A 20,420-nucleotide genomic window follows, 5' to 3' on the forward strand; every position below is an offset into this window, starting at 1 on the left:
ATTGCAATGCCACTGCTAATAGTGCTTGTTGCCAGTTTTTCAGCTGTCAGCAGAAACTGTTCTCAACCAAATTCAATGTGCCACAAGAACTGTGCTCCATTATGCAGCCAATGATATGCTTTTGGAATGTCCACTAGATCCTTGAGCCACTACTAAAGCATTTAGGTCAACTGGTGTGCCTGTTACTTCTGTCCTCCCAGCTCTCCTGGCATGTTTCATTGTGACATTAATCTGAATAATGCACAGGCCTTTTCTTTTCTCCTGAATATCAATTATAAATAGATTTTGTAATGATTAAAATGGATTGTTGAAAGGTGAGAAAAGGGAGTCTAGAGACATCGCCAAATCGGTAGATGATGCTAGGAAGTTTCTGTTGATTTTTATTCTAGGATGAGTGGATGACTGTATGATCAAGAGGGTAGTACGACTACTTGTGCAGTAACATTGATCATGGAGCTTAAATACAAAGTATCCAGTGTCTTTATGGACCAAATTTTGTGTCAAAAGTATAGGTTTCTCTTGCAGCATATTCCATCATTTGTACTCTCAACTTCTCAAAAAAAAAAAAAAAGAATTCAACACATTAATGTTGTCTGAATGGAAACTTGCTACAAAAATCATGAGATTAGAATAGTCTCAGAATCTTCTTGAGCCAAGCTTTACACGAATAAAGCACAGATCACTATGGCAGCATATTCTGTTATGACTTTCCAGGCGAGTCACAGCAGGCCGGTTGAGATTTTATGAATGAGACCTTACAAGAAAAGGCCCAAAGCATATACTTTAATTCCTTTTAGCCTTTGGCTTAAATTTGATACAATAATCTCAACTAAAAAGAATCTGCAAATTTTATTTTCCAGCTGAGTACATTTTTGAGTTCCATAAGAAGGTAGATCGGTAGGAAGGATCATGACATTTTTCAGAAAGAGAGAAATGTGTCACAGGCTGAGATAAGAGAGGAATGCAACAAGTGCAGAGAAGGAATTGGATAAGCTCTAACATCAATTTCCATTGCACAAAGTGGGGGTAAAAGGCACTCAAAAAGGAAGATGCAAAGCAGGCTACAAACAATCAAGTTTCTTTAATAAACCAAAAACACATGCACTTGAAGAGGATATGCTCCAATCTAGTAAATGCTTAGAACAGTTCCTCCATTAGATCTCAAGGGATGTGTTTAATGTTTTTATGTGTGACTAGCATTGACACCCACCAATGGTGGCTCTTTGCCTTTGACAAAGTGCCTTTGGGCATCATTTGCCTTTTGGTGTGGCAACTTTGGATTGGTGGAGGCTTATGTAGATGAACATGGCTTCCAATTTGGGCTGGGTCCTCCTCCTGCAGATGCCTGATGCTACACCTAATGAAACAGTCTCAAAGACAGGCCAAATCACTGTGAGATTTTCAAAGATCATGGTTCATGAAACTTCATGTTAGGTTGGAGATCCACCAGTATTATAGTGCACATCCCTGTTTATTATTGATTGTCTGTTTTTAAGCATAACATCAGAGTAGCCAGATTGTTTATCATAGCTGAATGTCTGGAATTGCATGCATTCAAACAAACTTGGGGGATCTGCATTTGTGTTATCATCAGAAAAGGGCTATCGTATGTGGACACAATATTTGATATCTTCGGCTTCGAAAAAGCCAAACTTGTCCGCTTATATAATAAGTAGACATGTGAAGTCTAACACAACATAATATCAAGTAAATTCAAAAGAAAATTTGGTAATGAACAGAGAATTTCCATTTATTCACCTGTTTGAGTTTTTTAATTAGCCTAAACTACCCAGAACTTAGAAAGAAAATGGTCCCATTCCAGGAACAGATGTAATTGAAAATATGAGCCTACTTGTCGTTGCCATTTACTACAGACTACATAAGAGGCAATTTAGCTGCAAAAAAAATGTTAAGATACTGCACTGTAGTTGCCAGAATGAGGCAGCCAAGAAAGAGGCAGCAAAATCATCTTCCTAGTGCAGTTCAATTTATAGTTCAGCATCGATGCGCAAAGCTTTCTTCTCCAAATAAAGCAGAAAAATATGCAATCATGTATATGCATGTGTAAACTAAAGCAAATGCAAGCCTGAACAACCACGACCACAAAAAAAAATGGCCCAAAAGAAGGCTCAAATCAGAAGTCCAATCCACCAAAGCAGTCACCAAGTTCACCATACCTATTAAAAATCAAGATTACTGAACAGCAGATGAGCAATTAGATACATGGTTGAGATTAACAAAGCATTGCTTGTTGCTAATGCTGGTTGCATCATGTTTATTGCCTTGCAAAGTCTATGCCATTGAGAAGAAAATTCATTCACAAAGAATCGATGTGGGGTGAAAACGGATCGGATAATATCCGATCCGATCCGATCCGCTCCGAATCAGTCCGAAACAAGTATATGGTATGGGCTTTTAGAAATACGGCGGATATGGATGTGGATGTGGATAGTATGATGCAAATACAGATGATGATATAGTATCTCTAAAATCCGGTGGATGCGGATTATCCGATAAGCCGTTTGCCGGATAATCCAAAATTATCAACACATGTAACCACTTTATTTATTGCATATAATATAAGTTGGTACATCCAATGGACTAATTCATAAATTAACCTAGATTTCTTAGTCCGAGGCTTTCACCGTCTCATGTCACACTCGCGTAGCTGTATTTTTATATTATGGACATCGTGTATTCATGTTGTTTAGCACTTAAGCACAGAATTATTATGATGGGTCGTTTATTGATTATTGTATTATTGTTCCTTGCATTGCTAACTCGATGTTGTATTGATTGCATACACTTGTAACATCCGATAAATTTAATCCATTTCCGAACTGATTCCGCATCATTTCCCACATCCGAAACAAATCCGCTCTGCATCCGTACGCTATCCGCACCCGCTCCGAATCTGCTTAAAAAATATGGTTTAGGATATAGTATGACTACTATCCGACCGAATCCGCTCCGTTTTCACCCCTAGAGGTGGTTGTGTTGACTCGAGAGAAAATGAGAGGATAGTATGAATTTTTTTTATTTACAGGTAGATAAACTCTTATGGTCATGTAGGTTTCATGGGCATACTAAAGTATGGTACTTTGTGTGAAAGTGACAGAAGGCAAAATGATAATAACACATCCACTGGGAGTTCTTTAACCTTTTTTTAAGTTGTTTCTAAAGTTAGTGCCACACTGACTGCAACTTCAGAACCACAACGCATCTAGCGTTCAGATTAACTTCAGAACTAGATGGTACAATGAACGGATAGCTCAGACAGAGTAACCCTGTTTCGATTAAGAAAAATGATATGATAAAGACAGTAATCTGATCGATATTAGATTGCTATCCTCAAAGCATTATACTAAATTTACTTGGTTTTTCTTCTGTGGCATCCTCTTCTAAAAGAGAGCATATAATAGCAGCTAAAACGAAGTGGAGTCAGTTCTGCAAATATGAACATGAGTAAGTCTGATATCCTCTATAACATCGATGGATATCGACTTTCAATTCCTCTATAACATGAGCAAATCTGATGTTTCAGTAAGCTGGGATAGTTAACATGGGAATTGGAACTGAAGGAAGAACTTGTGCAATATGTTTCAGGAAGCTGGAACGGATGCAAGAACTGCACAGGAAACTGTCACAGTATGTTTTGAAGATTTTTGTTAACACTTTACAAGTTACAGGCGACACCCCTCCATATTATTTATATATCATCGCATCTGGTTGTATTAGCATAAGCATGTACAATTTCAGTTCAGATTTCTAAATAGATGGGAACCACAAACTTTCAGTTTCATTATTCATGGCTAGAACAGTATACATGGCACTGATGCATTGGAACACATTCAAGGAGGTACGCTAGTAAATGGAGAAAGAAAACAAAAAGTTAGTTTGGCTGTAACTACAAGATGTGATCCACATCAGAATATCCAAACTGGTCAAGACATTGGCATTGTGAGAAAGGGCATAGCTTGAGTGGCCCGTTCCCAAAATGTGGATACATAGACAAGACCTTCAGATATGGTTCTTTCAATCAGTGACTGACAATAAGCAACAGCACGCCGCATCAAGATTTGATTGGACACTAAAACCAGTATGAAGGACTGCCTGGGCATGAAGCCATGTTCCTTCATTATTCATCTTAATTTAAGCAGCAACAGCAGTGGCCTCTGACTTATCTATTCCTTCAATGTTGGTTATTCTCAGCTTTGTCAACTCCTAAAAATTGTCAGGGCATAAAGTAAGAACTAAATAGTGCAGAGGATAATATCAATAATAGCATATTTTATTTTGAGAACACAGAATAATGTAAACAGCTGATATAAAATTACCTGACGATGGCCCTTTGTTCGACGGTAATTTTTTCTTCTTTTCTTTTTGAATATGATAACCTTTGCATCTAGGGCCTGAAAAACAATGTCAATCCAATTTGAGCTGGAAATTATGTAATGATGTTACCATGTGAACCGATTGTGTCAAACACTGGACTATTGGTTAACTAGTTGTAAAAAAAAAGCCATGTGTATTAACGAAAAGATTAAGACACGCTTGGGGAAGGTATATCATTTGTCAACCAAATGCCAATGTTTCTGTACGCATTACAAAAAACGAAAATCCAAAGCATAAGTAGGAGAATTAACCTCAAAATGTACATCATGTTACAAGTATTAAGCATTCCATTTCAGTTAAATTTTGGAAGTTTAGAGGAATCATGAAAGGTAGCAATAAGAACAACAAAGTCCAATGAATTAGCTCTTGGTATATAGAAGTGACAAAAAAAACTCTGTTATCCATTATCACATACAAAATATACGTAAAGTAGACATCCGATGCGACTGACACATTACAAATATATGTTGAAGATACCAATATACTGTTCAGAACATGCTCGAAGCATGCAGATGTATATACCTTTGCATGTTCCAATCATCAGCTGATGGTAGCATATCAAAGGGAGAGTGTATATGCACCGCTGTTTCTGTGAATTCTAACACTACCTAGTTCTTTAGTGTGTAGTCCTACTACAGCACGCATTTCCAACCTTAATGATGGTAGCATAATAAACAATTACTAGAGCATTGTCAGCCTTCAAACACAACAATCACTCATATACCTAGGTCATGCAAAAGGAGGTTTCCATGCATATTAATGATTCCTTGATAAACATGGATTCAGATGCACCAGAAATATATATAGATGTTAGCATAGCTTGAAAAATGCAGACCTAATACTTAGCAGATGTTCTTGCAAACTTGTTTCAACAAATAAGTCTTAACAGTTATTTCATGAACTTTAGTTCAATGAAGAGGCTGAATAACATACTCCCCAAAAAAAAATGGAGTAATAGAGTTTAAGAAGTGTCTTACATGCTCCTCAACGACAGCATGAACAGTAGCATCAGGAAGAGTTGGCCTCCCAATGACTGTTTGAGATTGTGACCCAAGCATGAGAACTCGATTCAAAATTAACTGCACCAAGTGATCACACAAACAACATCAACAAAGTTATAAATGAAAATGGAAGTACAAGAAGTACACAGAACCAGTGGCACCAGCAATAATGGAACAGTTTCAGAACTGGCACTAGAGTACCTAAAACGAGTAGCCACAAACTCATCAAAATACTCTGCGTGCTTAAATTTCAATGTTCGACCCATTTTTGAAGCGACTTAAACAGCTTATGTATGGAAAAAGTTTATCCAAAAAAAAATTGTGTACTCTATTGAACAAACGATTTAAGCCATCAATATGGAAGTTCAGAGTTCCCATCACAAATGAAACATAATTAAACAATAAAAAGTGCTAGCAGAAATTCTGAGGAATCACGGTGGGTTCAATATACCAAATATCAGATCATGCACTGCATGCAATTACAAATCTTAAAATGACAAGTGCCTTACAATCAGATCAGAACTTGAAACTTCCCTGGTGGGTACAATTCGCCTAAATGACCAAAGAAGATAAACCTCCGTATTAATTATTAAAACATGATCTCATAACCTCAACTATTCCCTATCAATTATAAGTTGCGGCTTGTTACAGATCAAGTTATCGAACACACTCTCAGTCATAATAAATGTGATCAGTTGCGTTCAAAGTGCACAATTACCTTATCATTCACATCGCAAAACTTCAACCTTTCCGTGAAGATCGAGTCGCCATTGCTCACCTTAAACTGATGCGAACCAATCTGCAGGGATTAAAAAAAAAAACGCATCCAATCACCCACTAGATCCACGCCCAAATGCAAAACGAAAGCTTGGGAAACAAACTGAGCAGACCTGGACGACGGCGAACACGGGCTCGTAGGGCTTGAAGGGCTTCTCGTCGGCACCGAGCGGGCCAACCACCGTGTACCCTATCTCCGCCGCCTCCGCCACCTTCTCCTCCTCCGTCTTCCCGCTGGGGGGCTTCGCCGCCACGGCCTCCTCCTCCTCCTCCCCCCACTCATCCCCGCTCCCCTCCTCGTCGTAGTGATCGTCGTCGTCCCCCTCCTCCTCGTCGCCGGAGGATCGGTTCGACGCGTAGTGGCAGCGCGAGGGGAAGAGGCGGGGGGAGGCGAGGACGCGGGATGCCTGCGGCACGAGGGGCTTGGCCAAGGAGGCTAGGGTTCGCGTCGCGATCGAGGCCAGCGACGCGGGTTGAGGGGTGTGGGCGAGGAGGCGGCGCGAGAGAAGGCGGAGGAGGCATCGCCGCGTCGCCATGGCTGCGGCGGCGGCGGCGGCGGCGGAGAGGGAGGCGAAGGGGAGGAAGGGGTAGAAATGGAAATATTCTCTGAAGCAGCGGTTTTGACGAGGGTTTAAGGGGAGGAGACGAGGAGTGTGACACTGACAGTGGGCCCTCTTTATCACGTATCGGGGAGAAACGTCAAATGAGTCTACGCTTTCTAGAGGTGAAGGCGTAACTGAGCGGGACAGAACGCGTATTCTCGGCTTACAGCTTTGCATTTTGCATTGCTCTTCTATCTTCATCGGCAGTTTGGCATACAAGAATGTAGAAGTGCAGAAATTGTACCTGTCCATTTTAAACAAACTGTACAGCATATCACGAAATATTTTTTTTTGAATTTTCACCGGGGAGCCCCACCTGAATTTCATTGAAAGGGAAGTTGTTAAAAGTTAAATGGGAGTAAAAATGATGGTAGCAGTTACAGCATATCACGAAATATATTGTAGTATTTTTTTTCGGGGGAAATAAAGAGCATTTTATATTGGTCCTTCAAAGTGGAAATCATTCTGTATTTGTAAACTGCCTTGTAACATCATCTATGATTATGGCATTGGATCCTAAGTTTGGTTTAAACTCAAGTTCAAACTTGAATTTAACCAAGAAACTGTAAGATTATGATCAGCAGCATTTCTTCCTCCCAATCTCAACGAGCATGGCCATCAGGGCTTCACACATCTGAGTGGCATCAGCCTCGGCATGATCCTTTCTCAGCGTGGAGTGCACCATCCACGCATGGTCCAGCCTCCTCTCCGGCCTCACCACCACCGACCCGGGCACCTCAGCGTCCCGCCGCGTCACCAGGCCGTCGCTCCTCTCGCCGTAGCGCAGCCTCAGGTGGAGCGCGCTGACGGCCATGGCCGCCGAGGCCGGCACGACCACGGGGAGCTTCAGAGAGGCGAGCAACGATTCGGCGTACTCCGATGACGACAGGAACCGCGGCAATGGGAGCCATGGGAGGAGCTCGGCTTGGGCGACGCGCGACAATGTCACGAGCATCGTCGGGGCGGTGCTGGCCTCGGTGTGGAAGGAGATGATCGGCAGTTCGTCCACGGGGAGCTTGTGCTTGGAGATGAAGTCCCTTCTCTTGTCATATGTGAGATCCTCCAAGGCCCTTATATCACCCTGCATTTGTTTACTTGTTAAGATCATGATATGAAATGCACAAGAATATGAGAAAACAGTGATATATGAACAATTCATAAAGTCCTTTTTTTGAAAGATTTGCCTAATAACTCAGTCATAAAGGTTTGATCTGATTAGGTAACACAGAGACCAGGATAATGAGGACCTTGATGAGTTTGCATATTATCAGTTCCATGATCCTCCTTGTCTCCTTATCAGCAATCTGGCCTTTGCGAAGGATGTCGGAAGCTATTGGGGTGCCACCATATGGGCTCTGAACCAATGCCAGTCCGGCAACCTTGCCCTTGAGTTCAGACCAGTACAACGAAAGCGCCGCAGCCGCATCAACTCCACCTTTGCTATGGCCCAGGAGCAACACCTGTTTACCAGAACCCCAGTACAGCTCTTCAATGTATAATTTCAGTTCCCGTGCATTTTTCTCCACTGATGCCTGGGCGAAATGAAAGGTGAGTACAGGGACAAACAGAAGAAATGATACAATCTAGAGCTTGGTAAACATGAGAAAATTGTTTGCATGTACCCCTGTTGAGCTCTGTTACCTCACTATGAATCCTTGCAATATGGCAAGTAAGCCCCATCTTCGAAAAGATTCTTTTCGTATTGACGAAGTAAAGTGGACTGTGATTACTAAAAAGTCCTGCACAAGGGCAGCGAACCAATATAAAGCTAGGCATTTTAACATCATTTGCAAAAAATGAAAAAAAATGTCTCACCAGGGATGAATAAGTAAACCAGTGTGTTAGGAAGATGATGCATGCCATTTCTGAAACATTAAGCTTCTTTTAGTATCATTGGTCTTTGCATGAACTGATAATAATTGAATGTTGGACCTCCATATGGATTGATACCAGGAATAAATCTGTTACTTCCGTAAATGATGTTCAGTGGCTCAATTCCCTATTGTTGTTAGATAGGAGTAGTTCTACATGTAGGGTCCGTAAAAGATAGTACTCTCCAAATAAAGTCAGTGGTACTTTAATAGGCATGAACAAAGATCACCTGATGCCATACAAAAGCTCCTTGAAACGATCTGTACCATCAACTGAACAAGGCAATGTTTTTGTTCTTTTTAGCCATCCTATATCTTTAGAAGATCCCTGTAATGTTGTCCAGAAACGATGTAAGAACCTGCAAGCATATAGCAGTTTTTTAGCACCTGGCTCAAGCAAACAGAAATTCATCACATGGACTAGAACGGATGCAACACATAAAAGTTGGAAATTTGAAGACAGCAACTAACCTAGCTAGTTTAGCATGAATTTCACTTGCAACAGCACTGCACAGTTCTCGCAAATGGAATGCCAACTGTTGTCCCAATCTGAAGTCATGCAAAAAACTGGGAAACCTGCCATATGATCAGACAGAACAAATAGTTGCAATGTGAATAAAAATAATTATGTATATTATTAACGTTCTGATTAGGAAGTTAGAAAGAAAAACTAAACCTTTGACAAATACTGGACAAGCCTTTTCTGACAACAATGGCTTCAGATAGTCCATTTGGGGTCTGGTCTTCTGTAGAATTACTGACAGACAGCAAGGGAGCCTCTCCACGGATGTATCTTTCGGTGGCAGGTAATGATCTTTTATAACAAGGAGAGAACTGGAATCCATGATGTTCTGGGATCCAATCAATATACCCAAACACATGTTCTGGCATGGAAAAAAAAAGCATCAGCATGTAAAAAAAATATAAAGAAAACTCAAGAGGAATAACCGAATAAGTATATGCAAATTTCATATTGAGAGTGTGTTTCTTATAGAGCCAATCAAGTTCATCATAACTGGTTGCCCATCCTAAATCCATATCTAGTAGCTAACGAACTAATCAAATTTCCAACAAATTCTCTATGTGGTAAACTAAAAAGGAAAGTGTCCATTATTTACAGGGAGCTGGTAATTCGGAATTAGCACAGAGAAAAGGGAGTAGCTATATTTATGGCACCATATTTTTCACCAAAAAATAGTTGGCATGTATTTACATTGTAAGCCCATAAATTACATATGTAATTTTAGTGTATTTACAATGCAAGTCCTAAAATTACATATATAAGTCTCTAAATTACATATGTAATTTTAGTGTATTTACAATGTAAGTCTCTAAATTATATATGTAAATAGTATGTAATTTAAGTGTAATTAGTATGTAATTTCAATTCAAGCCAAAATCTTTGCTCGATCAGTTGGTCAGGGCCGCTGGACAAGCCACCGGAAATCCTAGGTTCGATTCTTTGCAGTACAATTTTATTTTCGTCAACCAAAATAGCACGAATCTTACAGTTGATCTAATGGATCAGAAATCGACATATTTCTAAAGAAAAATGTGTCGACAGTTTTTTAGCCTTTCCGCAGAGAAAATACAGCAATATAGAATGAAACATTAGCAGGCTATATTCTGCTTTATTATAATCAACAAGGGCACTATATGCTTGGTACCTATTAATCGTGTCAGTTGATGTCGTAACTGCCAAGCAAGGTCTAGGATGCGTGAAAAATAGTCCTCCATATGTGTTCCAGGATGAAAATGACAAAGAGCATCACTCGTGTTGTTTTACCTTCCTAACAAAACATGGACATGTCAGCAACTCAGCATACATCCACACTACGGTATCAAGAGAGATGGATTGCCTACATGTCTATGACTATAATCTTCATTTGGTCATATGGCTCACAAACTATTATACAACTGTCATTCATTCATTGCTGTGGTGCACAAGGCAAGAGCCAACATTAATTTGTTGTCAATATTGGCTCTTTGGCATCACATTCGAGTGGCATTTGTTAAGAGAAACTAGGAATGCAATATTTGGGCTGGTACAATCACAGACCTGCGGCCGTTTGGCATCTGCAATCTAACAAAATAATCAAGAAGACCAGACAAATTATCAAAACAACAACAGAATAAAAGAAGAGAGTAGGAGAGGTATGAGTACTGAATCTTCCTCCTCTCTCACAGGCATTTCACCGAACACGTGGAGCGCAAACCGAAGTAGCCTTAAGAACGCACCGATATCACGAATACAGGGGAGGGAAAACACAGCAAGAACATACCCTAAAATCCCGAGAAGAAGCTCGATCAGCGTCCCGCCTTTTGTCTCTCCCAATGTGGGGGGCGGCGTGCGTGGATGGATGGAGGTAGGGAACAAGGTCAAAAAGAAGCCCTCACGACAATCCGCGGCGAACTGGCTTGCCTGCGCTACGTGACGCCGCGACGACGCGCGGGTGAGGCGCATGGGCGCCGCGTGGGGATGGTCCGCTCGAGCGGGGCTTCCGTGGCGCGCCATGCGTGGTGGCCGGTGGGAGCGGCGCCCATACTCCGGGAAAAGTTTTGGTCAAGCTTCTCTGGAAATCTTTGAACCTATCTGAATGAGCAGTGACCCCGCTTCCAGTGTTTGCTTGTGTTGTGTGGTCTTGTCGCGCTCTGGTTGGTTGGCTCGCCGCTTAGAGCAAGTTTAATAGTAAAGTTTACTGTAAGTCAATGTTAGAGTCAACTTGTATAATAAGTTAGCTATAAGGTTAACTTTATTTTTTCCATTCTCTCTCTTTCTCACTCTATGAATTTAATGCATATTTCTTGGAGGTTATGTGGAGCTAGCTCTTATATGAGAGCCAACACTACCCACTTTTTCTTATCTCTCTCTTCCATATAAGCATATAGCTTACTTATAGCCCATTATTATCCTTGCTCTTAGACTAGGCCAGTTCGAGCTTGCCAAGTTGGCTTTCCAAGATGTTCCAACTCTTCCAGGGCCAAAGATGCAACCTTTTGAGCCTTCGAACCTTTGCAGAGTTGCCCATCAGGAACTGCAGTTTCCAACTCTTCAATGTTTTGCTTGTTGGCTTATCAAACTTTAAAAGTTGAAATTTTGAGATTTTCTTATCATACTCTACTTTTTTTAGCATTGACATTTAAATAGCTAAAACATAAAGGCCAAAGATGCAACCTTTGAGCCTTTGAACCTTTGCAGAGTTGCCCATCAGGAACTGCAGCTTCCAACTCTTCAATGTTTTGCTTGCTGGCTTATCAAATTTTGAAAAGTTAAAATTTTGAGATTTTCTTATCATACTCTGTTTTTCAGCATTGACAGCAACAACCAAAAAAAAAAAGGTTACTGCTTACCAGCCGGTGGCTAGTTTGCCAAATGATCTAAACCAGTCCATGCAGGCAAATCTTTTCAAGCTTCCCATGGAGCAAAATAAACTGCCTATGTTGGCAGTTTTCATGTCTTGTAATCAACCACTTGACATGAAAAACAATTTGGAACCTACAACACAACAGATGATGTGGGAAAAATCTAATCTCCATTTAGACATGTCTTATTTGTCTTAGTTTCACTTCTGCTCTTTGCTTGAAGATCTACAAGCCACAAGGGATGATAAACACTGAGAAGGTAAACAGCATGCAGCAATTCAATTCCATTCCATCGCCTCCCAAGTCATGCAAAGTAAGAGAGTACAAATGGCCCAGCCCAGCTCCTATTGAAACTGGGTTCCAAGTGTACAGCATATGCTAGATGAGTAATTCAGGGAAGACAACAACTGAGACATATTCTTAGATGATCACAAAATTGATGCGAACCACATGAAGCCAGAAACAGTTTTACCATACTATCTTTAACCTGAAGGCTCAGGCAGTCAGGCTAGTAAGCTAACAAAAACAAAAGATACAACTTTTGAAGACACCTCTAGTGCACACAAAAGTAGAACATTCTGCGGTTTAAGAGATTGACGATCTTATAAAGTACTACAAGGCTACCAAAAACTTGACAGTGGCATAGTTCTTCTGCCAGCAGATAAACTATCAGATTAGCCCAGCTAATCAACACGATGAACATCACGACACTGTCGATCAACCAATATCACAAGCATCTCTCAGGAGATAGAGAATAAAACCTATACCCTTAATCTGGTCCTTCTCTTCTCCTTATCACCATTTGATTTCTTCACCTTGCTGTTCTTCTCCCCAACATCACTCACCACCTCTTTCTTGCCCTTCTTTTTCTTGTTACTGGCTTCCTCCACACTTGCATCCTCCCCCTCCTTGTCCAATGCACGCTTGCTCTTCTCCTTACCCTTCTTGCTAACCTTCGGCGTTTCGGCAGCAGGGGTGCCCTCCTTCACCTTCTTCCTTTTCTCACTCACATCTTGGATGTCTTGCTCCATCAAATCCTCAGCTAGTTGCTTCTTACCCCTCTTCCTCTTGCCACTCTCCTGTGCAGCTTCCTCACCAGCATTCTCTTCTTCCACATGTTTCAATGCCTTCTTCGCCTTCTTCTTGCCGACACCCTTCAGTGCAGCTCCAGCTTCCGAAGCATCGATAACCTCCCCGGAACCGACTTCTCCCTCCAATTGTGCAAACCGGACCTCGATCTTCATGCCCAACTCCGGCACAGCCTGGTAAATTGGTAATGCAACTGAATCCACAGCCTTCAAATGGAGAGACCTCACATTCGCCCACTTCTTGGGCACATTCTCCACGGCCGCCTCCACCGCCGCCATCACATTCTCCACGGTGTCCTCTTCCTTCATGTCCAGCCTCCCAACCTTGATCCCAGAGCAGGTGCCCGTCCGCAGGTAGAGAAAAGTCGAGTTCATCACCTTGCGGACCTGCTCCAGCCACCCGGTGCGGGCGAAGTCGACGGCGACGGGGGCCTTCTTGGTGGAGTAGAAGGCCTTGCCGAGGACGCGCGGGAGCAGCGGGAGGACGGCGCGGTCGGCGATGAAGAGGTCGTGGGAGGCGGCGAGGCGGCGGCGGGACTCGTACGGGCGGTAGTCGGTGCGGAGGGCGGAGAGCGGGATGACCTCGGAGACGGGGAGGTGGTGGGACCTGGACGCGTCGAGCAGGTCGGAGGCGGCCGGTGAGCGGGACTTGGGGCGGTCGTCGGAGATGACGCAGATGGAGGCCGACTCGCCGGGGACGATGACGGGGTGGGGGAGCGGGAGGAGGCGCGGCTTGGTCGTCGGTGAGGGCGGGATGCGGCGGAGGGAGAGCTGGAGGAGCAGGAGGTCGTCGCGCTCGTCGGCGAGGAGGTTCGGTGGAGCCTCCGCCGCGCGCGCGCGCATCCACTTGAACAGCGCGGCCACGGCTCCGGCCACCGTCGCCCGGTCCACCTCGTGCTTCTGCTGCTGCGCCGCCGACATGGCTGCGTCGACGAGAAGGCGGCGGCGGCGAGGGGAAGGAAGAGGAGAGGTGGAGGTGTGGCGGCGGAGGAGGCGAGAATCCCTCGCAGTTGCAAGTATAAAAGGGCACGAGAGCTGCGTCAAGCAATCCTAGCCACTGATTTGATTTGGACGGCTAGGATTTCGTGGCAGTTTATTGGGCCTCCGATTCTAGCCTTTCAGGCCCAGTCAGGCCCATTAACAGGTTGGAAAAGGAGTTCTCTTCGTTGATGTACTACCTGCTTATTATTTCGTTTGATTCTCCTGCTTCTGATTGATAATCGAATGTTTGATGCCACCTGATGAAATGAGGCAAACGTTACGAGGCTGCTAGTGGTCAACCGAGTGATACTTGACTCGGACCGATTTGGAGGTTTTTGGTGACGAGGTTTGAACATTGACGATGTATCTTGCCAAGGAATGCAGGGCAGGTGACTGTGTGAAGATCTTGAATTTTCCCTCCATAATGTTTCTGTTTTTGCTTTGAATGTCCATCACAAATTCACAAGTGTGAGGAACTTATGGGTTCCATTCATGTATTGCCTGTTCTGTGTTCTATTCTCAAGTTAAATGACAGTACTGACATGAAGTTCTGAATAGGTGTGACTGTGTGAGGCGAGGCCTACTTCCTCAAACAAAAACAAAAAAAGGTGCGTTGCTGTGTTCCCACTGGATTACTTGCTAAGGTGTTTTTTTTTTTTTGACTAAATCACCGGGGGAGAGCTTCCCCACCTGAATTTTGTCATTACGAAAAATTAGGAGGTTTACACATAGAGTTTACTTGCTAAGGTGTGACTTGGTAAGGTTACACACCCTTTTCTGTTGATAATTGGTGACATTTATTTGTCATATGAAAACTGCCTCTTCAAACAGAAGAAAAAAAAAGCTATCTTGCCAGTCTTAAATCAGCAGTTCAGTCTGAAAAATGACACAGTTCTCAAAGAAGAACCTGGGATGTAGGATGGACATGTGAGTATGCTTTTAACATAAGATCTATAATCTGCACTATCATATTATAGCTAGCTCAACCTCTTTTTTGCGCACTATTGCTTAGCTAGACCAATAACATGATATGGTTTATATTTATAACATGCTACTACTGCAAGTTGAGAACATTCGGTGGGCGAATAAATGGTCCGACTTGCATAATTTCATCGAAAGCTGTATCTAGCGATCACATATTTGAATAGTTCAAGCTAATAGCTTTGCTCCAACCATCTTGTGGGAATAGAGGAGGGTATGCATGATTTTAATTGAATATTGATTATGCAAAATTGTTCGTGTGGCGTATTGGTAATACTACAGGATCGATGCTGATGAATATTTATTCCTTATGATCAAATTGTTTCATTCAGTAATGATCAATGAAAAGACCAACTTGATGAGGGAATTCAAAAGGAGTTAGTACATACAACTTCAAGTCATTCATGGACTGGGATTTTGCTTGCAATATATATTAGTAGTATTTCTTTATGTGTCTACATAGGATTTCAGTTAGCTGTCTCATTTTTTTCAGCAAAGTTGATTGGCAATGTTCCCCTCTTGCATGAAAGTAATGCATACTCTGAAGTATCATCGCTTGACAGTACAAGTTCTCGTTCACATGCTCAACATCTTACATCATGCTCTCAACCATTTTTAGCCTCTGGGTGAACCAACCATCGTTTGATGCATTAGACTATACCGAGAAGCTTGGTCACTGAACTTTCAAAAAACTAAGCTTTGACACCGGCATGTTTGGCTGAATGGAACAGTGCAAATGCATGTGCTATGTGCTATAATATCATGGTGGTTGAGATGTTGAGTGAAGCAGCGAATGCTGCCAAACATTATTAGGCACCTACTATTTGTAGTCTTGAAGTAATTTTTTTTAGGCCGAAGTCTTGTAGGGGATGTTTTTGGTGCTTTTGTACTAGTCAATTTAAGATATAGTAGATCAAACATATCTTAATATCTCAAATTCTTGATGTGGTAACAGCGCTAACTAACTTTGATATGGAGTATATATCAGCTTAACTATTCAGGATCACAGCTCAAAACTTTGTGCAACTTTTTTTTGGATTTGTTTTTCTATTTGATGCTTCCTTTTTTTTTCCATTACGATTTCAAGGCATGCTATTGTTTTGCATTAAATATTTGTGAAAAATATCTTCCTTGCAGAAACCTGATGGCAAAACAAGATACGTGAAAGCTTTGGGTTCAGTAGCAAGGACGTCATGAACGCACCTTCCAACAAAAAACAACAATTCGATAGTCCTGCAATTTGTTAGAAAGAGGGAAAATAGGTGTTTGATTTTGAGGCAGCGTTGGTTGTTTCTTATGAAGGTCGCCATCCAGGAGATCACCCAAAGTCTGAGTATAAAGAAGATAATAAATACTAGTGAACAAAAATGTTGGGTCCCAACACTATGAAATATTGAAATTTCCTCTTTTAATGTTGATTAGGTACTAGCGATGGTGACACTACTAGAAAAATAATTTATCGCCACGAAATAAATAGTAGCATCAATACTAAAATTGTGGCAATAGATCAATGTTGCCACAATCTTAAAATCGTTGCTAGCCGTGGTAATAAATAGCATGGTAATAAGTTATTGCAGCGATTTTTATTTAGTTGTAATAAAATTTGATATTGCCATAAAATGGATGTGGCAAAAAATATATATTGCAACACTTCACATGGTTGCAATAAATAACTATTGCTACCACTCCATGTGTGGTATTAGTTATACGTAGCAAATTAAATGTTTTCATATTAACTTATCATCCTAATTATTTTCTTTTAATATCTTGTCATGTCCAGGATTCGAACCCAAGATCTCTCCCTCACGCACGCTCTCCATGACCAATTCACATACGCATCAATTTTGTTTAAAAATGCATACAATTCCATTTGAGACTACCTAACTAAGATTTGAATCATGAATTTGAGTATTTAAAATATTTCAAATGAAAAAATTAAGTTGTAGATCTCATCGAGAGCTATAAATTTCATATAAAATTTGTCCTAATCCGTGTCCATATGAAAAGAATAAGTCAAATTATGAGATGATAAATTTTTTATTGCAACGAATTTGTTGATCATGGCAATAGAAAATAGTGAAAAGTACCATGTGCTATGCAAATTGCCACAAAAATTAAATGTGTGGCGATAGAACATGTTTTTTTGCAATAGTAATGTTTTTTGTGGCGATAGCTCATTTCCTATTGCAACAAAAATACTGAATAAATCAATGATTGTAAATCGTTGCAACAAAGTATAGTTATTTGCCACAGAAAAAATATCATTCGATAGTATAATATATTGCCACGAATTATTTTTTGTTGTAATAAATTGGTGGCGATAGCTCAATTCTCTTGTAGTGTGAGACATGATTTGGAGTAAATTTTCCTGTGAATTTTCATCTCAAACTTGTAAAAGCTGTTGCCTGAGTTACTGGAAAGGCAGTAATAACTATTAGCTTAGATTTTTATGGTATTTTCTCCATAACACTTTCACCGGAGCATTTTGGTAAAATGTTGCTCATAATTTTTTTCTTACTGAAGAGTAGTACAAAACACCTATGCCCTATGTACAAGGGGTGCACACTGCAAAGAAGGTTGTTTGAATATTTTACAAAGGTTTTGAACTAAAAAAATGTTCCAAATGTTCTTTCTCATCCTTAAGGAGAAGATATTACCGTCTATAGTTGGGGCTAAAGGTATTATATATTATCATATATATCTATATTTTTTTCAGTTTATCGACTGGACTTTCCTATTCATGCTAGGTCCTTAAATTACAATATCTATTGGTTGGATATTTAGATTTGCCGATTTGCCCCCTACTTGAGCTTTCACATTGGTTGGGCTAAAAATATGGATCTCCCCTAAATAAAAGTGGGTTTACTAGCACTATATGAGCCAAAACAAAAATGATGGCATGGCTATCTTTTGTGCTATGTTTTTACAATACATGATGCTATATGAAAGAAGAGATGAAAAAAAAAACTTGAAACTATAGCGTGTAGAACACGATAAAGTCATGATTGAGACTTCCAAATGAAGTCATGAATCAGAGTGGGACTAGACCAACCTATCATATGCAGCATCGTGCGTAATGCAAAAGCCGTGTTAAGTTTAATAAAAAAAAGTTACTACAAATATGAACTATTTTGAGCTGTGATAGGTTTCATAAAAAAGTTGTTAAAAATGTAAGCAGTTTTGCGATACCAAATAGGCATTAATTTGCGGTATGGTCGCTATTACCTCTGTTATTTTTTATCACACGCACATATTCTTTTATAAAAACAAATAATGAATATTTTAAAATATATTGTATTATCAAAATACTTTGCATACTAAATATAACTACACTACTTACATTTATCAAAACATCGTAACTCAAAACTTTTTAATGGTTAAATATAGGATCAAGATGGTCTATAGCGTCAAATAAAATTACAATATCTCCTCCTAAGCATTTGAAGGACCATAAGGTCACATCATCAAAACCAAAGGGTCGACTTTTCTAATAAAAATACATTGAGGGTGTTCTTACAAATTAGTTGAAAGGGGGTTCCATGAATTTTCAATAAACAAATATATAATCCCTTAAAACAATATATATTTACCTATTATAAAAGTTTAAGATGTTTTTGCCAGATTATTTGGTCCGTTAATTAGAATCCCAATCGCTTCTGTCGTCGTTTTTTTTTCAGCCTAAGCATATGTTTCCTTTTTTTTTGTTCTCATAACCGTAACGCATCGTCGCCTACTATTCATTTCTTTCGTGTCTCCTTTTTTTTATTCGTTTTGTCGTGTTTTTTTGCTGTTTTTATCCGGTTTCTTTTTCTTCGTTGTTTGTTTTTTCCCGATTCGGCTTTTTTGCTAGGTTTCTTTTTCGCTTTTTTCACCTGGTTTTTTATCTCATCCGATCTGTTGCATGCTTCCGTCGCCGGACCAAACCCTTACGCTTCCGCCACTTCGATCTGTCTCCCCATGCGTTTTCTCCTTCAACTGATTGCAAAAATCGATTCTCCACTCCTCTCTCATCATTTTTCTCATGATTTCTCCTTTCGATTCAGTTTTAAATATCTAAATTTATCAGTCACTAATTATGGTTGGCCGACCTTTTTATCCCAACTTTGTGAATTCATTTTGATTTTGGGAAAACGAAAAGAGGATATTGAGTGTATAAGTTCTTAACCATTTTTGAGAGATAAAAAAAAGATTCGAGCAAATTTAATAGGGAGGAGCCTGTACTTCCACTTGTGGGCTGGATAGAAAAGAAGCAGGCGAGAGAGGTAGCGGACTGGGTTAGGATAGAAAAGGAAGGAAATAATGGGCTGTAGGCCCAAAACCAAGGAATAATTTTCATTAATTTTTTCAATTATAATGAATAGCGATCCTAATGTTTCTTCATTGCTCAGTTTCTAATAACGGTTGTATCATAAAAACGTTTTTATCCCGATGCAACGCACGTGCATTTTTTCTAATAGAAGTAAAAATAAGAAAAAAAAAGTAAAAAAAAAGAATACGAAGAAAAAGTAATCTACCCAACAAATGATTTTACTGGTCACTCGTTCTTTCGTTCCTCACGCAACGGTCTACATCGCATCTGCGAAATCCAACGCAAGGTCGTCTCCACCTCCCACCCCTGTAGTATCTGTTTACGCGTCAAACGCCCACAGTCCGCTCCACGTTCCGTATTGCTCGCGATCTTCCTCCACGCCCGCTGATTCCACCCCCTCTCTTTAAACCACCACCGCCGAATTCCCTCACAGCCGTCATCGTCGCGATTGCCACCAATCCCGTCCCCACCTCGGGTTCATCGTCGCGGTGACCGAGCCCCCACCGATCGTCGTGCCGCACCACCCTGCCTCGCCCTAGCGCCATCGCTGATTCGTTTCATCGAGATCTAGCCGCCGGCTTCGTGCCGCCCGAGAGCAGGAAGAACGCGGGGTTGGTGTGTGAGGGATCCTCGGCTCGGCTTGATCGAGGTGCAGCCCGTGCTGACTAACGGCGCTGCCGCAGCCATCTTCATCATCACCGGCCTCTACCCTCAGATGGGAAAGGAAATCTTCATGTTCCTGTGTTCCTTTTCTCCTGACTCCTGATTACAGATCATGTCATTGTTTTGGCTTATGCTTGATCGTGCATCACGGCCTTCATAATTTCTGATTGTATTTGAGCTCTATCTCCGGACACCCTCATGTTGTTCGATGAAATGCCCGTACACATACACGGCAAGAAATCATGTAGTACATGGGTAATAGATGTGTTCATGGCTTTTAGGGTAACTTTTTTTTTCTAAAATTAATTGCACTGTTGTGCTGCACATACAGCAATTACTGAATTGGGATTGAACATCTTAAATTTTTATGTGTTACATGTAAACATGCC

The 20,420-nt window shown here is 41.0% G+C and overlaps 3 protein-coding genes across 8 annotated transcripts; all 3 read right to left on the reverse strand.

The window, feature by feature from the left end:
* Positions 1-3,777: 3,777 nt before the first annotated feature.
* LOC127773896 (50S ribosomal protein L21, mitochondrial) lies at positions 3,778-6,784 on the reverse strand. The gene is made up of 5 exons (XM_052300121.1): positions 6,287-6,784; positions 6,115-6,195; positions 5,373-5,474; positions 4,338-4,412; positions 3,778-4,224 (listed from the first exon to the last, which is right to left on the reverse strand). The coding sequence occupies exons 1-5, from the start codon at positions 6,707-6,709 to the stop codon at positions 4,153-4,155; spliced, it is 753 nt and encodes a 250-aa protein (XP_052156081.1). The 5' UTR covers positions 6,710-6,784; the 3' UTR covers positions 3,778-4,152.
* A 299-nt stretch (positions 6,785-7,083) lies between these two features.
* On the reverse strand, positions 7,084-11,277 carry LOC127773895 (uncharacterized). 6 transcript variants are annotated; one of them, XM_052300120.1, is made up of 9 exons: positions 10,929-11,277; positions 10,314-10,432; positions 9,323-9,530; positions 9,118-9,222; positions 8,877-9,005; positions 8,591-8,640; positions 8,417-8,514; positions 8,023-8,307; positions 7,084-7,856 (listed from the first exon to the last, which is right to left on the reverse strand). In XM_052300120.1, exons 2-9 carry the CDS (start codon positions 10,381-10,383, stop codon positions 7,353-7,355), a joined length of 1,449 nt encoding a protein of 482 aa, XP_052156080.1. In that variant the 5' UTR covers positions 10,384-10,432; positions 10,929-11,277; the 3' UTR covers positions 7,084-7,352. The 6 variants fall into 6 exon arrangements, with proteins under 6 accessions (XP_052156080.1, XP_052156076.1, XP_052156077.1 ...); XM_052300116.1 differs by having other exon boundaries at positions 10,314-10,436; XM_052300117.1 differs by having other exon boundaries at positions 10,314-10,729.
* Positions 11,278-12,399: 1,122 nt separating this feature from the next.
* LOC127775137 (uncharacterized) lies at positions 12,400-14,086 on the reverse strand. The gene has a single exon (XM_052301450.1). The coding sequence runs from the start codon at positions 14,016-14,018 to the stop codon at positions 12,771-12,773; it is 1,248 nt and encodes a 415-aa protein (XP_052157410.1). The 5' UTR covers positions 14,019-14,086; the 3' UTR covers positions 12,400-12,770.
* Positions 14,087-20,420: the final 6,334 nt, after the last annotated feature.

Source organism: Oryza glaberrima, chromosome 5 (genome assembly GCF_000147395.1).
Source record: "Oryza glaberrima chromosome 5, OglaRS2, whole genome shotgun sequence".
NCBI lineage: Eukaryota > Viridiplantae > Streptophyta > Magnoliopsida > Poales > Poaceae > Oryza > Oryza glaberrima.